General features: G+C 44.2%; 1 protein-coding gene across 1 annotated transcript; it reads left to right on the top strand.

The window, feature by feature from the left end:
* Positions 1–16,695: 16,695 nt before the first annotated feature.
* Positions 16,696–20,416, top strand: LOC311328009 (uncharacterized protein; the record flags this gene model as incomplete). The annotated part of the gene is made up of 8 exons (XM_084461120.1): positions 16,696–16,795; positions 17,633–17,911; positions 18,361–18,417; positions 18,541–18,579; positions 18,779–18,892; positions 19,630–19,689; positions 20,034–20,065; positions 20,171–20,416. The coding sequence occupies 8 exons, from the start codon at positions 16,696–16,698 to the stop codon at positions 20,315–20,317; spliced, it is 828 nt and encodes a 275-aa protein (XP_084317246.1). The 3' UTR covers positions 20,318–20,416.
* Positions 20,417–20,648: the final 232 nt, after the last annotated feature.

Raw genomic sequence — 20,648 nt, forward strand, 5'->3', positions numbered from 1 at the left:
CCTGTATTGAGGTCATTGTGTCATACATTTACCATGGGCACAATTTTATATACCATACAGCCGTAGATTGACAGACATTGGTTTGATTGATTGATTGATTGATTGACTTTATTTGGTGATTCACACCTGAAATTCACACTACAAACAAAATGGCTGACGCCCTATATAGTGAATAGGGAGCGATTCCGAACACAGCTTATCTCACATGTATATGAGAGCATTTTCAGTAGTATGTGAGAGTATTTCATGTGAGAGCATTTTCAATAGGTATGTGAGAGCATATTAAGAAGTGTATGTGAGGGTATCTCAGTGTAAACGGACATGTGAAGTGCTCTCACCCACATGTGAAATACATCAGTCATACATCATCACTACACCACATTTAGACAACGTGAAGTCAGATATAGTAATTAGAACAGTCTGCAAAATAAATGATCATTTGACATGATAGACATGACAATAAACGACAATGACTTTTTTTAAATTTAAAGTCAGCAAATAATACTCTTAATAATACTGTCAGTGTAAAAAAAATGTATATATATGCACAATGTAAGAATGTACATACCAAAAAGGCATACTGGAATCCTGCGCATAAAAGTCTTAGTATATTAGTAAGTACTTCAACACAAAACAATGGTGATCAGCTCTGATGCAATAAGCTGACCACATCAAAAGGTGCTACTCAAAGCACAGATCAAGGTCAAACCCTACAGACCAGGCAACGCTGCCCTCAGTGCCGACACCAACGTACCGACATCTAAGACCTTAACAACAGTTGGCTTTCTCAAGGATCACTCTCAAAGACAATCTAAGGCTATTGCTACAACTGTCTGCTAGACACAGGTACCAGATACACACACACACCCTCGATACACAGGTACCAGATACACACACACACCCTCGATACACAGATACACACACCCTCGATACACAGATACACACACCCTCGATACACAGGTACCAGATACACACACACACCCTCGATACACAGGTACCAGATACACACACACACCCTCGATACACAGGTACCAGATACACACACACACCCTCGATACACAGATACCAGATACACACACACACCCTCGATACACAGGTACCAGATACACACACACACCCTCGATACACAGATACCAGATACACACACACACCCTTGATACACAGGTACCAGATACACACACACACCCTCGATACACAGGTACCAGATACACACACACACCCTCGATACACAGATACCAGATACACACACACACCCTCGATACACAGGTAACAGATACACACACACACCCTCGATACACAGATACCAGATACACACACACACCCTCGATACACAGGTACCAGATACACACACACACCCTCGATACACAGATACCAGATACACACACACACCCTTGATACACAGATACACACACACACCCTCGATACACAGGTACCATATACACACACACACCCTCGATACACAGATACACACACACACCCTCGATACACAGGTACCAGATACACACACACACCCTTGATACACAGGTACCAGATACACACACACACCCTCGATACACAGATACCAGATACACACACACACCCTCGATACACAGGTACCAGATACACACACACACCCTTGATACACAGGTACCAGATACACACACACACCCTCGATACACAGATACCAGATACACACACACACCCTCGATACACAGGTACCAGATACACACACACACCCTCGATACACAGATACACACACACACCCTCGATACACAGGTACCAGATACACACACACACCCTCGATACACAGATACCAGATACACACACACCCTTGACACACAGGTACCAGATACACACACACACCCTCGATACACAGATACCAGATACACACACACACCCTTGACACACAGGTACCAGATACACACACACACACACTCGATACACAGATACACACACCCTTGATACACAGATACACACACACCCTCGATACACAGATACCAGATACACACACACACCCTCGATACACAGGTACCAGATACACACACACACCCTTGACACACAGGTACCAGATACACACACACACCCTCGATACACAGATACCAGATACACACACACACCCTTGATACACAGGTACCAGATACACACACACACCCTCGATACACAGGTACCAGATACACACACACACCCTCGATACACAGGTACCAGATACACACACACACCCTCGATACACAGATACCAGATACACACACACACCCTCGATACACAGATACCAGATACACACACACACCCTTGACACACAGGTACCAGATACACACACACACCCTCGATACACAGATACCAGATACACACACCCTTGATACACAGATACCAGATACACACACCTTTGATACACAGGTACCAGATACACACATCTTTGATACACAGATACACACATCTTTGATACACAGATACCAGATACACACATCTTTGATACACAGATACACACATCTTTGATACACAGGTACCAGATACACACACATCCTTGGTGTCAGGATGAAATGTAGGAGGGGAGAGGCATCGCTTTGGGCTCCAAACACATACCTGGTAAACTACTATTATTATACCAGATACCTTGGATTCACAATCATCTTCATCATCATAATAATCAAGCATCTTATTTATATAGCACTTTTTTTTTTAGAATGAATATATTTTCCAGGTTTTGTCAGTTGGCATAGAGTGATCAATAATAAATATAAGGTCCTTGAAGTTGTGTCTGAAACTCGTGTCCGACTGGTTGTGAGTCCAGCTCTCTGGTCCCTGGGTGGGCAGGTGGAGTTGGGAGCTTGATGGTTCAGGTCACGACCCCGGCGACGTTGTCTGGTTACTGGGTGGGGGGCCCTGGTCACAGGTAGGTGGTGACCGTTCCCTGGTCCTGGTGTGGGTGGGGGGGCCTGGTCACAGGTAGGTGGTGACCGTTCCCTGGTCCTGGTGTGGGTGGGGGGGCCTGGTCACAGGTAGGTGGTGACCGTTCCCTGGTCCTAGTGTGGGTGGGGGGCCCTCGTCCTGGTCCTGGTGTGGGTGGGGGCCCTCGTCCTGGCGTGGCCGGGGGGGCGCCCCTCACAGCTGGGTGTCGGTGAACAGGGTGTGTTCTTTCCTGGCTGAGCTGAAGGCTCTGACTGCGTCCGCGAACTCGACGTCCTCCACGCACTGCAGAGCCAAGAGCATCATGGGAAGTAGAAGGTCTCAACTATGAAAACGCTCCACAAGACATTCTACAGCACATACAGTCTGACTGGCTGACTAATTATCGCTATAGTAACCGGAGGGATATCTCATGTTTTCTCTGGCAATTTTGCATTTTTTTTTTTTCAGATTTAAAAGATAAATAATAATAATATACCCCCCCTCAGCCCTCACTAGACAGATAAACCCCGCCCCCACCACTGACCTGCCCCCCCATCATGGGGTTGTCCCAGCCCCCCAACTCTGCCGGAGACTTCCTGTCGTGTCCGGCGACCAGCTGGCTCACGCTGCGGTGCCAGGCGCTCTGAGAGTAGGCGTGGTCGACCTCTGACCCTCTCGGCACGCGCAGGACGGACATGGGGCTGAAGCGGGAGCCGATCTTGGTGTCCGTAAGGCCCTGCGGGATTGTGGGTAACGGGAAGATGGTAGACAATCTTCACATGATATTTCTATATCCATCTATATCCATCTATATCCATCTATATCTATCTATATCCATCTATATCCATCTATATCTATCTATATCTATCTATATCTATCTATATCCATCTATATCCATCTATATCCATCTATATCCATCTATATCTATCTATATCCATCTATATCCATCTATATCCATCTATATCCATCTATATCTATCTATATCCATCTATATCTATCTATAACCATCTATATCTATCTATATCCATCTATATCCATCTATATCCATCTATATCCATCTATATCTATCTATAACCATCTATATCCATCTATATTCATCCAACAACGACACATACAAAGCCAGAAAACAAAAACTCAACAAACCAAGAGACTTATACATTTAATAAACATAACATGTATGTCAAATGTATTTCGCAACATATACATGCAATAATATAGGGAATTCCCAGAAAGCTTTGCAATGTATACATGCAATATGAGGAATTCCCAGAAACCAAACACATTGAGACCGGTGGAGAGGAAGTAGAATCAGTCTGTTAACCACAGCAAACCAGTAAAACCAGCCTGGTAAAACCAGCAGACAGCCTGGGAAAACCAGCAGACAGACTGGTAAAACCAGCACACAGCCTGGTAAAACCAGCAGACAGCCTGGTAAAACCAGCCAGGTAAAACCAGCACACAGCCTGGTAAAACCAGCAGACAGCCTGGTAAAACCAGCCAGGTAAAACCAGCAGACAGCCTGGTAAAACCAGCAGACAGCCTGGGAAAACCAGCAAACAGCCTGGTAAAACCAGCAGACAGCCTGGTAAAACCACACCATGCAAGCCGGCTCCCATGTGAACGTCAGACGGCATCGACACGCATCACATGTTTGAGGTCTACATACTTGTTGCCATCTCCTCCTAGAACAGGCCATAAAATAGGGTTTCATATACTCTGTCACCCAAGCACAGATTAAGCATGCTCTTTAGATTAAAACATCAAATCAAACTTTGTTTGTGTAGATTAAAAACATGGGAGATTTTGCCATTCAAAGGGATGAGATTAGGCTTAATCTGGGTCAAGAACATGAGTCCGAAGTTGTGGATGGATGGATGGATGGATGGATGGATGGATGGATGGATGGGTGGATGGATGGATGGATGGATGGATGGATGGATGGATGGATGGATGGATGGATGGATGGATGGATGGATGGATGGATGGATGGATGGAAAGGGCCTTGGATTTGTGAGACAGGTCATTGAATTTTGAGTCAAAGAATTGTACTACTTTTCTTTTATTACATTATCTTTGGTAGGTCACACAATACATATTGATTTCTTAAAAATATAATTATGTGGTGTTTGTGAGTTCTATGAGTCAGTGTGTTAAAGTAAATCATCAATAATAATATATTTTTTGTCAGAGTGGTCATGCATTATGATGTCATAAACCCTCGGAGCACTGGGAGATGATGTCACCTACATCCAGGGTCATTCCAGCCACATGCACAGAATCAAGGCATTCATTTGAAGATTAGTATTCTAAGTATTTGAAGATCTAAGTATTGAGGTAAGACACCTACCCATAAAAGCAGATTAATGTTGTATTTTGCCACGTTGACGCAACTTCTCGCAAGGGTGGTTTAACGTGCTCTCTTTTGGGCGAAACCAGCTAAAAAAAAAGGCAAATCAAAAAATAACACAGGAGTGATCTGTTCTAGCAAGTTCATTATGAATTTTCTTTATTCATTCAGAGATGAAAATGACCATAATTTGCATTTCAACTGGAACAGTATGAGACTCTTAAAAACACTAGCAGTGATGTGGGAAGTAGCTGTTGCCTAAAATTAGCACTGATGTTGAAGTCCAAGGCTGCGTTTTCCAGAACCATCCTAGCGCTACGTGCATCTTAAACTACGTCGTGAGCTCTTCCTTATGGCGCTCTGTTTCCGTTTTTAAAGAACTTTATATATATTATTGAATGTCTTCTGTTTCCCCAGACCCTCCTTAGCTAATGTAAACGGAAGGGATACTTTCTTAAGGGCAGTGGCGTGCAGACATTTTGGGGGGCAGGTGCTCAGTGAAAAATGAGGTCACCTTGCTTGCGACATGTTGACAGGGGTGGGGGTGCTGACAGATCATTTGTAGGCTATTTTGATTGTCGGGAGAGCTTAAGTATACTGATAGCTTCTCATGCTGTACCAACAACTAATTCGACCGACATTGGTCGCGTGGTGGTCATCATTCGTGTGGTGGTCATCATTACGTTAAATCCATTTAAATCCTAGCGTCTAGCTTGTTAAGCAGGTGGGCAGTCGGCTAATTTAGGCTCAGCTGTTTGGCGCTGTATGAGACAGATAAATGCAAGTTATAGTTGGGTAACTGAGGCTTAGGGGGCCAACAATACACTCGTTTGGTTTATGTGTTACCTGGTTAGCTGTCATCACTCGGGCACTGGATGGGGGCATTATTATTACCCGCTTTTAATCGAGAATCGATCGATGTCACCATGGGCCACATACAGTAGGCCTACACTGTTAAAGACAAAAAGTAACTTTCAAAAGGGCACTTGCCTTGTCCAGAGGGCAAAGGGCAGGTGCTCTAGCACCACCTCGTGTCTATCTGTGCACGTCCCTGCCTATTAGAATAGATTGCTACTCTTGCACTTTGCCTTCAGCACTAGATTATGCTCTTTAAGTCACTTGTTTTAGAAAGGAGATGTACTTGTGGGCTCTGGCAAGTACGTTACGTTAAATTCAATTATTGTAAGTCGCATTGGATAAAATCGTCAGCTAAATGAATGTAATGTATGTAATGTAAAGTGTAGGCTATACAGTACTACATCATGGCTGCATTAAAACGCATCCTTGTATTGAACCAAAGGAACCAACGGTGACGCTGTCAGCCATTTTGGTTCATTTTAATAATTTCACCAGGACCAACTTCAGTCCCCCGGATGTCCTATCGGGCAGTGGCGTCCTGTCCAAATACAGGCGTTCTGAAAAGTTGGCCTAAAAAAGATGACCTACCACCCATTATTATATTGTGCTTAGCCTAATTCATAGGTATCCTGTCAGGTAGAACATGTCTATCAGAAAGCCATACGACCTATTGTTCTTAAACGGGTAGTGGATCCCGTGAGGATGGATGCGCTATGACAAGATGCGCTACCCATGAATTAAACACAATAAAATGGGTCGTAGGACATTCTGATATTCTCCTACTTGTCTGAATGCGCAATGAATTGAACATACGGGTATTTATTTATCATCAAAAATGACTGCCGAAAAACGAACGCTGAATATCACCAAATGCCTTAAATGTAGGCTATATTACTACTGCAGTAGTAATGGTATAGCATGGGACATCTGTTGGTCTTGACAGTTTTATTTTTGTCATAATGGTCATGGTCATATGATGTCATAATCCCTCGGAGCACTGGGAGTGGTGTCTAGATGTCGCCTAGTGTCATTCAAGCCACATACACTGAATCAAGACAATCAATTGAAGATTTAAGCATTGAGGTAAGTAGCCTGCCCGTAAAAGCAGATTAATGTTATATTCATCAACGTAACATAATGGGTGGTAGGTCATCCTGAGGAGGTAGGCCAACTTTTCAGAACTCACACACACACACTTGTTTTAAGGGCTTCATAACAACATTGGATTTGATTTGATCTTGATAAGCACATAGACTGTCAGTTTTCCAACTTGCTCTGCTTTGACTCCTGCCTTCGTGTGTAGCCTGCAATTGGCTATAGGCCTATAATAATATAATATAGCCTAATATAATATAATATAATAAAGCTTAAAGTCGCACTGAAATGAAAAAAGCATTCTGTCCCATTTTGGTTCACATAATTGGTCATAGTGTTCACCTATTCAACGATGTATGCCAAAAAAAAATTACATGAATGTAAATGTAAAATGAATGTCAACACAGTTTGTACCATGGCCTGGGTAAATACTCGATTCTGATTGGCTGGAGAAATGCACATAGAGCCTCATGGCGATTGTTCTTCCAAGACATAGCCGTGCATATTGGTATTAATACCTTGTCCCTTCCCTTATAATGACACCCTGTCCTCGTAATACAACTCACACTGAACGTCCTTTAAGCGACTGACAGTGATAGCCTTTACCACGATGTGGAAAAAAGTTATTGATTGATGAGGTGTCAGGCTATCATAAGCCATGTTTCCATCCACACGTTTTCTGCGAATTAAGTTATATCGAAATTAAAAATGCCTTATGGAAACAGTGAAATTCGATTAAAAATCATGAAAATTGACAAAAAGTTTGTACTGTCGATCTCATCGGATTTTCTCTTGTCAGTGACTGACTTTGTACTTTTCACATTCAGTCACAGACACAAAGACTGCAGAGAGGTTGGGAAGAAGGATGAGGTAGAGAGACCAGAGAAAGAGATGGAAAGAAAAATGGATGAAGTGGAAAGTCAAAGAGAGAATGAGAGGCAGAGAGAGAAAGAAAGACCAAGGGAGGTGGAGAGACGAGAGGAGGAAGAGAGGTTGGAAAGTGAGCAGCTGAAAGAGACTGAGAGAAAGAGAGGCATTGAGGAAAGGAGGGAAGAAAAAGAGAGACGGGAGAGACTGAAAGAAATGGAAAGAGAGATGGGAAGTGGGGGGGAAGAGCTAAAAAGAGAGAGAGGTGGGGGGGAAAGACGAGAAGCAGGTGTGAGAGAGAGAGAGAGGGAGGAGAGACTGAGAGAAGGCAGACAGAAGAGAGAGACAGAGGATGACAACGCTCAGTTACACAGTCATGGACGCCGGACAAAAAGAGATGGAGAGATTAAGTGAGACGGAGAGAAAGAGGATGGAGAAAAGAAATGAGAAGGAACAGAAAGAGATGAAGGAGAAGAGGGTGGCCCTGCCTAATGAGATCACCGATGGTGAGAGAATTAGGAGATTGGAGGAGAAAATGAGAGAGTTTGAGAAGAGATGGGAGGAGAAAATGAAAGAGTGTGAGAAGAGATGGGAGGAGAAAATGAAAGAGTGTGAGAAGAGATGGGAGGAGAAAATGAAAGAGTGTGAGAAGAGATGGGAGGAGAAAATTAGAGAGTGTGAGAAGAGATGGGAGGAGAAAATGAAAGAGTGTGAGAAGAGATGGGAGGAGAAAATGAAAGAGTGTGAGAAGAGATGGGAGGAGAAAATGAGAGAGTGTGAGAAGAGATGGGAGGAGAAAATGAAAGAGCGTGAGAAGAGATGGGAGGAGAAAATGAAAGAGTGTGAGAAGAGATGGGAGGAGAAAATGAAAGAGTGTGAGAAGAGATGGGAGGAGAAAATGAGAGAGTGTGAGAAGAGATGGGAGGAGAAAATGAAAGAGTGTGAGAAGAGATGGGAGGAGAAAATGAAAGAGTGTGAGAAGAGATGGGAGGAGAAAATGAGAGAGCGTGAGAAGAGATGGGAGGATGAGGCCCGGATGAGGGAAGAAAATAAATCAAGACCGGCACAAGATGAGGTGGAAAACTGGAGGGGGTCGGATGATCTGAAAGTGATACAGGAAGTGATAGCCAGAGAGCAAGAAAGACAAAGAGAAGAGGAGAGGCAAATAGAATTGGAGGCGCAAACAGAGGCGAGGCGCCATGTGGAGGATATCAGGAAATCGGCGGCGGAATGGAGAGAGCAGTGCGCGAGACAGAGGGAGGAGTACAAACTACACCAAACTGTTGAATGTAGACGAGCAAAAAAAGTGCATCAAGAAAAACCCGCCAAAAAGGATTTGATGAGCTGGTTTAAGAAGGTGCGAGGAAAGAAGCAGTGAGAGGAGCTGGGGGCGATGGACAGCTGTATCAGGACCCAAAGGTGACCCCCTGTCTCTTTTAGAATGGGCTTTGTTCAATGTTTGGATGACACTTTATTTGAAGGGGTGTGCATAAGACTGACATGACGCTGTCATAAGGCATGAAGTAGGCCTATCTTTATGAATGTATATGACTGTTATCATTAAGTGTCATTCGGTCAATTGTCATTTTTAATGCAAAGCTGACATTTTTTGAGATGTCTTCATTACGACATTCGTCATGTCATTGTTATGACAGTGTCATGACAGCATCATGACATTGTCATGTCAATCTTATGCTGAACCCTTCAAAGCTAAAAACAAACAAATGAAGCAACACCTGATAGCCCTACGTCAGTAAGCACATTTTGTACATTACATTACACATTATGTATTGAACGTCTTTATTGTCGTTGTACCGGTATAATGGTATAGTAATATCAATGAATATGCAATATTTTTGAGAAAGAATACTGTGTGACAAACTTCCATTATTTTATTTTTTATCTTCATATGGCTATTTTCTCTGTAAAGTGTTGTCATGTTTTATGTTTTGTGTGGACCCAGGAAGGATAGCTGACGCATTGCATGAGCTAATGGGGATCCTAATAACATCCTCTATCCTTCCTCTCCAGGGCCCAGTCCAAGGCCCCCAGCTGTACTCCTCCAGCCTGTTGTCTGGACTCGTTGTCTGGATTCTCTTGTTCTAGAAGCTCATCACCCTCAGGTGCGCTGATGGTTGATTGATTTCCGATGCGCATCTTTCATCACACTCTCAGAGAGCGTGCAGAGGTGGAAGGTTGGGTAGAACGTGCTCTGTTACCAGACCATGACACTAGTACTACTGACCCCATAACTACCACCCCAGTACTACTGACCCCATAACTACCACCCCAGTACTACTGACCCCATAACTACCACCCCAGTACTACTGACCCCATAACTAGCACCCCAGTACTACTGATCCCATAACTAGCACCCCAGTACTACTGACCCCATAACTACCACCCCAGTACTACTGACCCCATAACTAGCACCCCAGTACTACTGACCCCATAACTACCACCCCAGTACTACTGACCCCATAACTACCACCCCAGTACTACTGACCCCATAACTACCACCCCAGTACTACGGGCCTGGGGAGACATACAGAGAGACATACAGAGAGACACCCAGAGAGACATACAGAGAGACACCCAGAGAGACACACAAAGAGACATACAGAGAGACACCCAGAGAGACACCCAGAGAGACATACAGAGAGACACCCAGAGACATACAGAGAGACACCCAGAGAGACATACAGAGAGACACCCAGAGACATACAGAGAGACACCCAGAGAGACATACAGAGAGACACCCAGAGAGACATACAGAAAGACATACAGAGAGACACCCAGAGAGACACCCAGAGAGACACCCAGAGAGACATACAGAGAGACACCCAGAGAGACATACAGAGAGACACCCAGAGAGACACCCAGAGAGACATACATAGAGACACCCAGAGACATACAGACACCCAGAGAGACACCCAGAGAGACATACAGAGAGACACCCAGAGAGACATACAGAGAGACATACAGAGAGACACCCAGGGAGACACCCCATAACTACCACCCCAGTACTACTGACCCCATTACTACCACTCCAGTACTACGGGCCTGGGGAGACATACAGAGAGACATACAGAGAGACACCCAGATAGACATACAGAGAGACACCCAGAGAGACACCCAGAGAGACATACAGAGAGACACCCAGAGACATACAGAGAGACACCCAGAGACATACAGAGAGACACCCAGGGAGACACCCAGAGAGACACCCAGGGAGACACCCAGAGAGACATACAGAGAGACACCCAGAGAGACACACAGAGAGACATACAGAGAGACACCCAGAGAGACACCCAGAGAGACATACAGAGAGACACCCAGAGACATTTTTTTGTGTGTGTGATATAAATGGGCGCTGCTGCGCGGTCTTTTCAGTTGTTGGAGAACAGTCGGACTAGAAAGTGAGCGCTATGTTCGGAATAATAAAAGAGACATCAAGATGTAGGTACTACGGTGTGATCTTTATTATACATGGATGACCAAAATATACTGAGGATAAACATGGAACAACAAGAAAACTCAACACTGAGTTTCCATGGATGTGAGGTTCGCATTTCGATGCGTTCATCTTATACCCTAAAGCCTACAATATACAATCGCTTTTTGTGATGAGCTGCTAGGCTACTCTTGTGACGTTCTGGTCTTTACTGAGTGGTAGAAACTGTATTTAAACACTCATTTTGTCGGGAGAAGAGCGCAGATCGACCTATGATATATATAACCCTAACCCTAACCCTATGATATATATAACCCTAACCCTAACCCTATGATATATATAACCCTAACCCTAACCCTATGATATATATAACCCTAACCCTAACCCTATGCCGACGAGCTGCGGTGAGAACAAGCGAATGCGCGTTCACGCGCTAGGGGAGTAGGATTCTGCGGGGAGTGAGAAGTCGGCACAACACCGGCTAGCCATGATTCACACCGGGGGATTAAGGAACAAGGCAAGCTACCTGTAGTAGGCTAACAGTTTTGCCCGCTTCCCAGGGACCAGTAAACTCTGTTCGGCCAAGAGGAATGCCTCATGCAGTTGTCTGATCGGACAAGTAAAAAATGAATATGATAAATTGGCCTAGTGTTGCTAACGTTACGTAACGTTATCTGAAAATACAGTTCGAGCCGAAGCGGAGCTGCTCCATTTGAGCTACGCGCTGCTGTCTGTCTGTCTGTCTGTCTGTCTGTCTGTCTGTCTGTCTGTCTGTCTGTCTGTCTGTCTGTCCGTCCGTCCGTCAGTCAGCCCTTCTCAAGGAGACATGCACCACAAGCGGGAGTAGGTTCTGCAACTTTCGTGCGAGTCAGGCGCAGCTGCCTGATGGATTGTGCGATGTCTTTTTGTCTGGCTGAACTACACTAGCTTGCGTTCATGTTCCTCCAGCCACCTAAAAAGTGCCAATCAAAATAACAGAAAACAGCAGCTGTTACCATTATAACAGCTGCTGTTATAATGGTAACCTACAATACATCTGATTAAAATATGTCTATAAACCATATGATTTATTAAGTGCCTGTGTGGTTACTGTTTTATCCCGTCCAGTTACATGTAATTAATTACATTTTAAGCTCTAGGACTTTACCAGCCTTAAGAGATAAGTTAGGCCATCTTTATAGGCCTACTTATAGGAAGGGGACAGGAGAGAGGAACAAGGGAGGAAGAAGGGCGGTCTCTGATCCCCTGCTTTGGTTTCGAAATCGGACTTTTTCACACACCACCACACCAAGAGATCAGTTCCACAGGAAACACTGAGTAGCCTAGTAGTACTTTATTGATCCTCAGGGGGAAATTGTGTTATGCATACAATAACTTGCAGTATGTTTTGTGTTTTTCTGACAGTCATACCCATGGAGCCCATATATGACTCAATCCAGGACCCCACTACTCCAGACATGAACAAGGGTAGATCCAGTCTCCTCTGTCTAACTTAGGAGAGGAACTGAACATTCACTGTAACATTTCCTATAACATTTTTGCTCTAATTGTATGTGATACCAATAATATATATGAACTTTCATCTGAGCATGTTTAATGGTAATACCTTCATGTGTAATCGTAGATCACCAGGACCCCGGATAGAAGGGTTGCTCCCTGACGCAGGACCCTCAGGTTCAGGCTTGATTTGAGTCATCACTTCTGTTCTCTCTCATCTCAATACAAATATTTTTGATGAGCAATCTCATGTATTTTTCTAATTTTCATTATAATCAGATCATTTTCATTGTTCATTTTCCTTGTGGAAGCCTTGGCATAGCTGCTTTATGTTTCAGTGAATGTTTCCATTATGAACTGAGATGGGACTTGTTTTGTTCAAGCTCTTCAATTTGAACCTTACAGTACTTGACTTTCTATCTGACTATCTGTAACATGTGGTTCATCAGCTGATACTGAGCGCAATATTCTGTTCTGTCTTTTAATGGAATTGGAGGGAGAGGGCGCCATCTAGAGGCCCAGAGGAATATGAACCTGCGTTAATGTGTCAGCTCTATTTCCTGTTCTGCATGATGCTGTGTGATATCCTATCATTGGGAGTCATATAAGACTCATTAGGGGACAGGCAGCGTAGCTGCCGGAACCCTATTGTATTTGCCTATATTATTATTATTATTATTATTATTATTATTATTATTATTATTATTATTATTATTATTATTATTATTATTATTATTATTATTATTATTATCCATCTTCCACTGAAGTCTGACTTCCTAGTGGACAAAAAATCTTTGCACATAGCTCCAGTACTATACCCAAAGTCCTCAACCTGCATTGTAGGTCAATAAAGCTGAAGGTGGCGCTACAGCAACAGTCTAAAGTTTAAAACTTTAAAAAATCATAACAATTCAGCCATAGGTGCTATCACTGTAAAACCACCATGTCAATGTAGTCCCAAGTGAGACAAAACATTCATATGCTCTGATCTTGCAGGAATTTTGAAGTCCATCACTCTGATTTTTTCATAAACTGTAAAACCTATCAATCCTATATCCTCCCACATTTTTTGTTCAATTGACACAAAAATTGATCTACTGTATCTTCAGACTGTCCTTACCAAACGATCCCCACAGATTTTTGAAATATGAAAAATTGAGCCCACAGCACATCAAAATGTTTTACTGTTAACAGTTCTGTATACAGTTCCTATTAATTCTCGCCAAATCAATGTCTGATCATCCTCATAAAAAGTGACAACATTGGCCACATATCCAAGATGTAGGGTAATTTTTTCAGAATTTTATCTCAAAAATTGAATTTTATAAAATATGTTTAATTCTGTCCTCTGAAACCAACACTTCATACAGAGAAAACTACATTACCCACAATCCAACGCAAGCTCCACGAATCGGAGACATCGCTGTTGGCAACCCTACCCAATCCCCGCTGAGGATTACAATGACTAAATCGATTGATTGGCAACTGATTGAGTACACAGCTGCTGAAGTTAATGTTCAATTATGAGGAAAAGCAAACAAAACCTGTAAAAATGAATAAACATATCTCATCCCACATTTTTCAATCAATTAACACCAAACTTGTTACACTGGATCTTCAGACTGTAATTCACAAACTCATTGACCAGATTGTTGAATTATCAAAATCGAGCTTACAATGCATCAAAATGTTTTACAAATGTTTTACGATACGATACGAATGTACTAAATGAACATTGGAATGTCAACTTTCTTGTTGTCCTCCTATTCTCTCGCTTATTAGTCCTAAACTTGTCGGAAATTGCCTGGCCCCGCCTCATCGCTGCGTAGCAGCTTTAAATTTATTTATATTCATTTATTCAACCTTTATTGATCCAGCCTAGTCAATTAAGAACAAAATGTTCACAGATGTATCTGCCATTCTGTCTGTCTGTGTTCTGTCTGTCTGTGTATGTTTATCTACTATATCTACCTATCTATCTATCTATCTATCTATCTATCTATCTATCTATCTATCTATCTATCTATCTATCTATCTATCTATCTATCATGTTTTCAATGAGCCACAGATAATTTTTGCATCATTAGTACATTTTTTCTCTTCTTTGCTGTGAAGTGCATTGTGTTGCCTCTGTGTATGAAATGTGCTGTATAAATAAAGTTTGATTTGATAGCATAGCCCTGCCCACTGCCTCTAAGGCTGTTGGTGCCTGGTGACCACACAGACGCATGGTCTTGGTCTTGAGAGTCTGAACCCAGGACAGAGAGGTAGGGGTAGCAACTTCATATCCAGAGAGCAAAGCTTCCCATTACCTGGTGATTAAGGCTGTGTTGGGTGGAGATGTGGGGCTGGGTCACCATCTGCTTGTTTCCTCTAATGACCTTTCTGACCTCTGGTGAAACGCCCACAGGTAAGGTACGGGTTTTATTCTGAATGCAGTTACTTTTGACCATGATGTAATGCGCGCTACTGTGGCAGCAGAGCAATTATATCATACAATTTATCCCTATAATATGACTAACTGGTCACTAAAATGGCTTGTTGGAAGTATTTCTCAAAAATTGAATTTTATGTTTTTAACAGCCCTTTTTCTATGAAAAACACTGGTTATGCTTAAAATATATGGCACAGTTTTGTGTTTTTCTGTGTATGAGGATTTTGTACAGCTAGGTAGACTATAACTCTAAATTAATGCAATTTCCATGTTTCCCAAGGCCATCGCTGCACATGAGCACATATCCAGTTGATCTGCCTTGTTAAAGAAAGCTCACAACTAGGGCTCATTAGTCTGGTGATCAGAATGGCGCTCACAACTAAGGCTTATTAGTCTGGTGATCAGAATGGCGCTCACAACTAAGGCTTATTAGTCTGGTGATCAGAATGGCGCTCGGTACAGAGCAGTTCCTGAATGTCCGTGGCGTCGTCTCTCCCTCCAGCCGTGTGCTTGTGAGGAGACGTCGTGTTTCCATGAGATAAAGGGGAATGGCAGGATCACACAGGAAGCAGGAGCTAAAACTGCTCCTCAGCAGGACGTGACTGACGGAGCCTTGCGTGGTCTAGTGTGTCCATGACTATTTATACTACTTCCACCAAGACTAGGAGGACTGCTTCTCACAGACCCTGACTCATCTGTCCACAAGTCCCTGTCAGGGCCTAAAATACCGTATTTTGATCAGTCAGGGGTGAACACACCTCAAAACGGTGTGTTAAGGACAGCTGTGGCTCGTCCATTGACCGCAGGGTCGGCGGTTCGATTCCCAGCTCCTCCTGTCCACATGTGGAAGTGTCCTTGGGCAAAGACACTGAACCCCAAATTGCTCCCAGTGAGCAGGCTAGCATCTTGCATGGCAGCTGCCACCATTGGTGTGTGAATATGTGAATGAGAGGCCATTGTAAAATGCTTTGGATAAAAGAGCTATGAATGCAGTATATTTCCCATTTACCAAAACCCTCAAGCTCATGCAGAATCCAAATGTCACGTTTTTTAAACAACCTGCTGTACGTGTAAATCTAGTCGCGTTGCTCCCGATCATATTCAGAAGCGCCCCTGGCCACGTCCCCGGCTGTGAGAGTGTCAGTGCCAGAGGACCACCGCCTCTACCTGCTCTGCGGCGCCCGCGGCGACGTGGTCTGGAAGCACCGGGTCTGGGGCGTCGTCGCCTCCAAGCACGGCGGCGAGTCGACATGCCGCGACCCGCGGAAGTACGCCCTCATGGCGGACGGCTCGCTGAGCATCGACGAGCTGGAGGCGCCGGACGCCGGGGAGTACCACTGTAACGGTCGGCTGGTGGCCGACGTCCGGGTCCTGACCGGTACGAGCGAGGAGGTCATAGGAGGGGTCAAAGGGCTTGTGAACTGAGGGGAACTGACATTTCTATGGCTTAAAAAATATATTGGCTTACTTGAACTACAGTGTCTGATAAGAAAGAAAATATAGTACAGTTACAAGTGAACGGGATATCATACTATAGTAGGCTATATACAGTAAATCCGTATCTAGGCTATAACATACGGTGCTGAGAAACACTCAAGCCATTAAACTCTGAATTTCAGAAGAAGGGAACGTGCATGTAAAGGGACATCAGTGCTGTTTCTGTGTCATAGTTAGTCATACGCAGGAAGAGTGGGGGTGTGATGTTGCCTGCCTGCCTGCCTGTCTGTCATCTACACAAATCTGTCTGTCTGTCTGTCTGTCTATACTGTATATATCTCCCTGTCTGTCTATCTATCTGTCTGTCTGTGTCTGTCTGTCATCTACACAAATCGATAGATCGATTGGTCTGTCTGTCTGTGTCTGTCTGTCTGTCATCTACACAAATCTATCTATGTCTCTCTGTCTGTCTATCTAGTCAGTCTCAGTAGCTGTCCTACTCTCTGTCTACTGTCCTACTCTCTGTCTACTGTCCTACTGTCCTACTGTCCTACTCTCTGTCTACTGTCCTACTCTCTGTCTACTGTCCTACTCTCTGTCCCCAGACCAGCCCTACGTGGTGACTGAGCTGTCCTACTCTCTGTCCCCAGACCAGCCCTACGTGGTGACTGAGCTGTCCTACTCTCTGTCCCCTGTCCTACTCTCTGTCCCCAGACCAGCCCTACGTGGTGACTGAGCTGTCCTACTCTCTGTCCCCTGTCCTACTCTCTGTCCCCAGACCAGCCCTACGTGGTGACTGCAGGTCAGGCGCTGCTGCTCCCCTGCCAGGGCTCCACTAAGCCCAAACAGCGCTGGTTCTTCCGGGGGGAGGGCCAGGCCAGACGCCAGCCCATCGCCACGCGCTACAAGAACGGGACGGTGCGTAAGGAGAGGGCGGACCCGGGGGAGCGGTTCTCCTACCGCCACCACGCGCTGCAGATCCTCCGTCTGCAGCCAGGGGACGCCGGGGAGTACCTGTGCAACAGCGGGACCGCCGTCAGGGTCACCGTGCTGGAGGGTACTGTAGGTCGAGAGGGAGGGAGGGAGAAAAGAGAGGAGAGAGGAGGAGGGAGGGAGGGAGAAAAGAGAGGAGAGAGGAGGAGAGAGGGAATGAGAGAATGGAGTGAGTGAGGGAGAGGGAGTGTGAGTATGGGAGTGAGTGAGTGAGTGAGTGAGGGAGGGAGGGAGGGAGGGAGGGAGGGAGGGAGGGAGGGAGGGAGGGAGAGAAGAATGGTGTGAGGGAATGGAGTGAGTGAGTGAGTGAGTGAGTGAGTGAGTGAGTGAGTGAGTGAGTGAGTGAGTGAGTGAATGATTCAGTGAGTGAGTGAGTCAGTGAGTGAGTGAGTGAATGATTCAGTGAGTGAGTGAATGATTCAGTGAGTGAGTGAGTCAGTGAGTGAGTGAGAATTCTACTCATCCAGCTTGTGACAACATGTTTTGTGTTTTTGGTTATTAATTATGAATTAGTGAACCCAGACCACTCCAGCACCCAGAGAGTAACCCCGACTCCTGTGATGAAAACAGGTACATCGTTACGCAAACATACGCCCCAGGAACACGACACAGTCTGCCGACAAGGATGAAGCTGCTCCTCTACTGTAAGTCTGACTGGTCCTGATCCTGGTCTGGGGGCTTTTCTCCCTGCAGATGCTGTTGAGAAGGAAAACAAACGGACACATGGGAATGGTACAGTAGGTTGATCTCTCTCTCTCTCTCTCTCTCTCTCTCTCTCTCTCTTTCTCTCTCCTAAAACCAAAGACTGAATGAAAGGTTTGCTGTTTTGAACACAGTGGCAATGGTGACATTCTCATGTTTGACTTGGGATGCCTCCTCTCTCTCTCTCTCTCTCTCTCTCTCTCTATCCCTCCCTCCCTCCCTCGTTCAGTTTTACTAATGGTAGCAGTCATCGGACTGTGTGCCACAGTTGTTTTGGCCGGTCTGATGTGCCTTCTGGTCACAAGCGCGAGGTGCAGGAAGAAGGGGAAGTACAGCAATGAAGGTCAAAATGCTCATTCACAACCCCTGATCAACTTTTGAACACATATGTTTTCTGACATAATGGTATTAATGATTGATTAATGAAGATGATGAAGATGAAGATGGATGGATGGTATTTAATGACCTATAGCATTAATGACATATAGTATTAATGACCTATAGTATTAATGGCCTATAGTATTCTGACAGAGTAGTATTAATGACCTATAGTATTAATGATCTATAGTATTAATTACCTATAGTATTAATGATCTATAGTATTAATTACCTATAGTATTAATGGCCTATAGTATTCTGATGGAGTAGTATTAATGACCTATAGTATTAATGGCCTATAGTATTAATGGCCTATAGTATTCTGACGGAGTAGTATTAATGACCTATAGTATTCTGACGGAGTAGTATTAATGACCTATAGTATTCTGATGGAGTAGTATTAATGACCTATAGTATTCTGACGGAGTAGTATTATTGACCTATAGTATTCTGACGGAGTAGTATAAATGACCTATAGTATTCTGACGGAGTAGTATTAATGACCTATAGTATTCTGACGGAGTAGTATTAATGACCTATAGTATTCTGACGGAGTAGTATTAATGACCTATAGTATTAATGACCTATAGTATTCTGACGGAGTAGTATTAATGACCTATAGTATTCTGACGGAGTAGTATTAATGACCTATAGTATTCTGACGGAGTAGTATTAATGACCTATAGTATTTATTGTTTTCAGGGACAGAGCTCAGGGAGGAAGATACTGAACTCCAAACCATGACTTCTCTGTCAAGCACAGGTAATAATAAATAACTTAGGCACCACTCTGACCCAGCACAGCTATGGTATCACTGTATCATATACACTCTGTTACATATGTAGAATCATATCTAACTGTAGCAGAACCATTTGAGAAAAATAGATCCATATACGTAGACCCCTTTTCAGGTCGGGGAAAGGTGCAGTTTAGAACCCTCTCTGACCCGAAAAGGGTTCTATGATCTTCAACCTTTTTCTAGAATGTTCTTCTACTGTCATGGAGCCTGTAGAGTGCAGTAGAGGTGAGCCTGGAGAGTGAGATATGGCTACTGTAAGTGTTTGAGAGATCGAGACCTTTCTCCTGAAAACTGTTTCTCCTGACAGCTTGTGAGACACCACCCAGTGACAGAGACACGGTGAGTAACAGTGGGAAACCCGCCACACCCACACAGTTCACCTGGACCTGAGCTTACGTCTGGGGCATGTCCACATCATCCTTACATTGTGTGTGTGTTTGTTAGACCATTCCTCAGATGGAGGACCTCCACTATGCCTCCCTGGGTGGTCAGAACTGGCGGGACCGACCCAGGGCTCTGGGTGACCAGCAGCACAACCACGTCATCTACTCCTCCATCTTCACCAGGCCCAGGGACACCACAACCACCTGATCATCCCACTCCTCTCTGTTGACTTTCGTTGTCTTTTATTTATGTCCTTATTCAGCTCTGCGTTGTGTTTTGATTTCAATAAAAGACGGCACCCAAAGATGTCTCACTAATACCACACAGTCCAGTGTCCCTTCGTTCTGATGTATCCCAAAAATGAGTCTCTCCAACATAGTATTTGAGCGACAATCAAGATCTGTTTATTACAGGAGGTTTATAGCATGCAAAAGACGATGGCATCTAGTCTAATGTCGGCTTGCCTGCCTGTGGCTGTCTGGCTCCAGATCAAAGCATCCGAGCTTTTTTAAGTTCTTATGGTTCGGGGGCGTCGGGG

Source organism: Borostomias antarcticus (genome assembly GCF_949987555.1).
Source record: "Borostomias antarcticus genome assembly, chromosome: 36".
NCBI lineage: Eukaryota > Metazoa > Chordata > Actinopteri > Stomiiformes > Stomiidae > Borostomias > Borostomias antarcticus.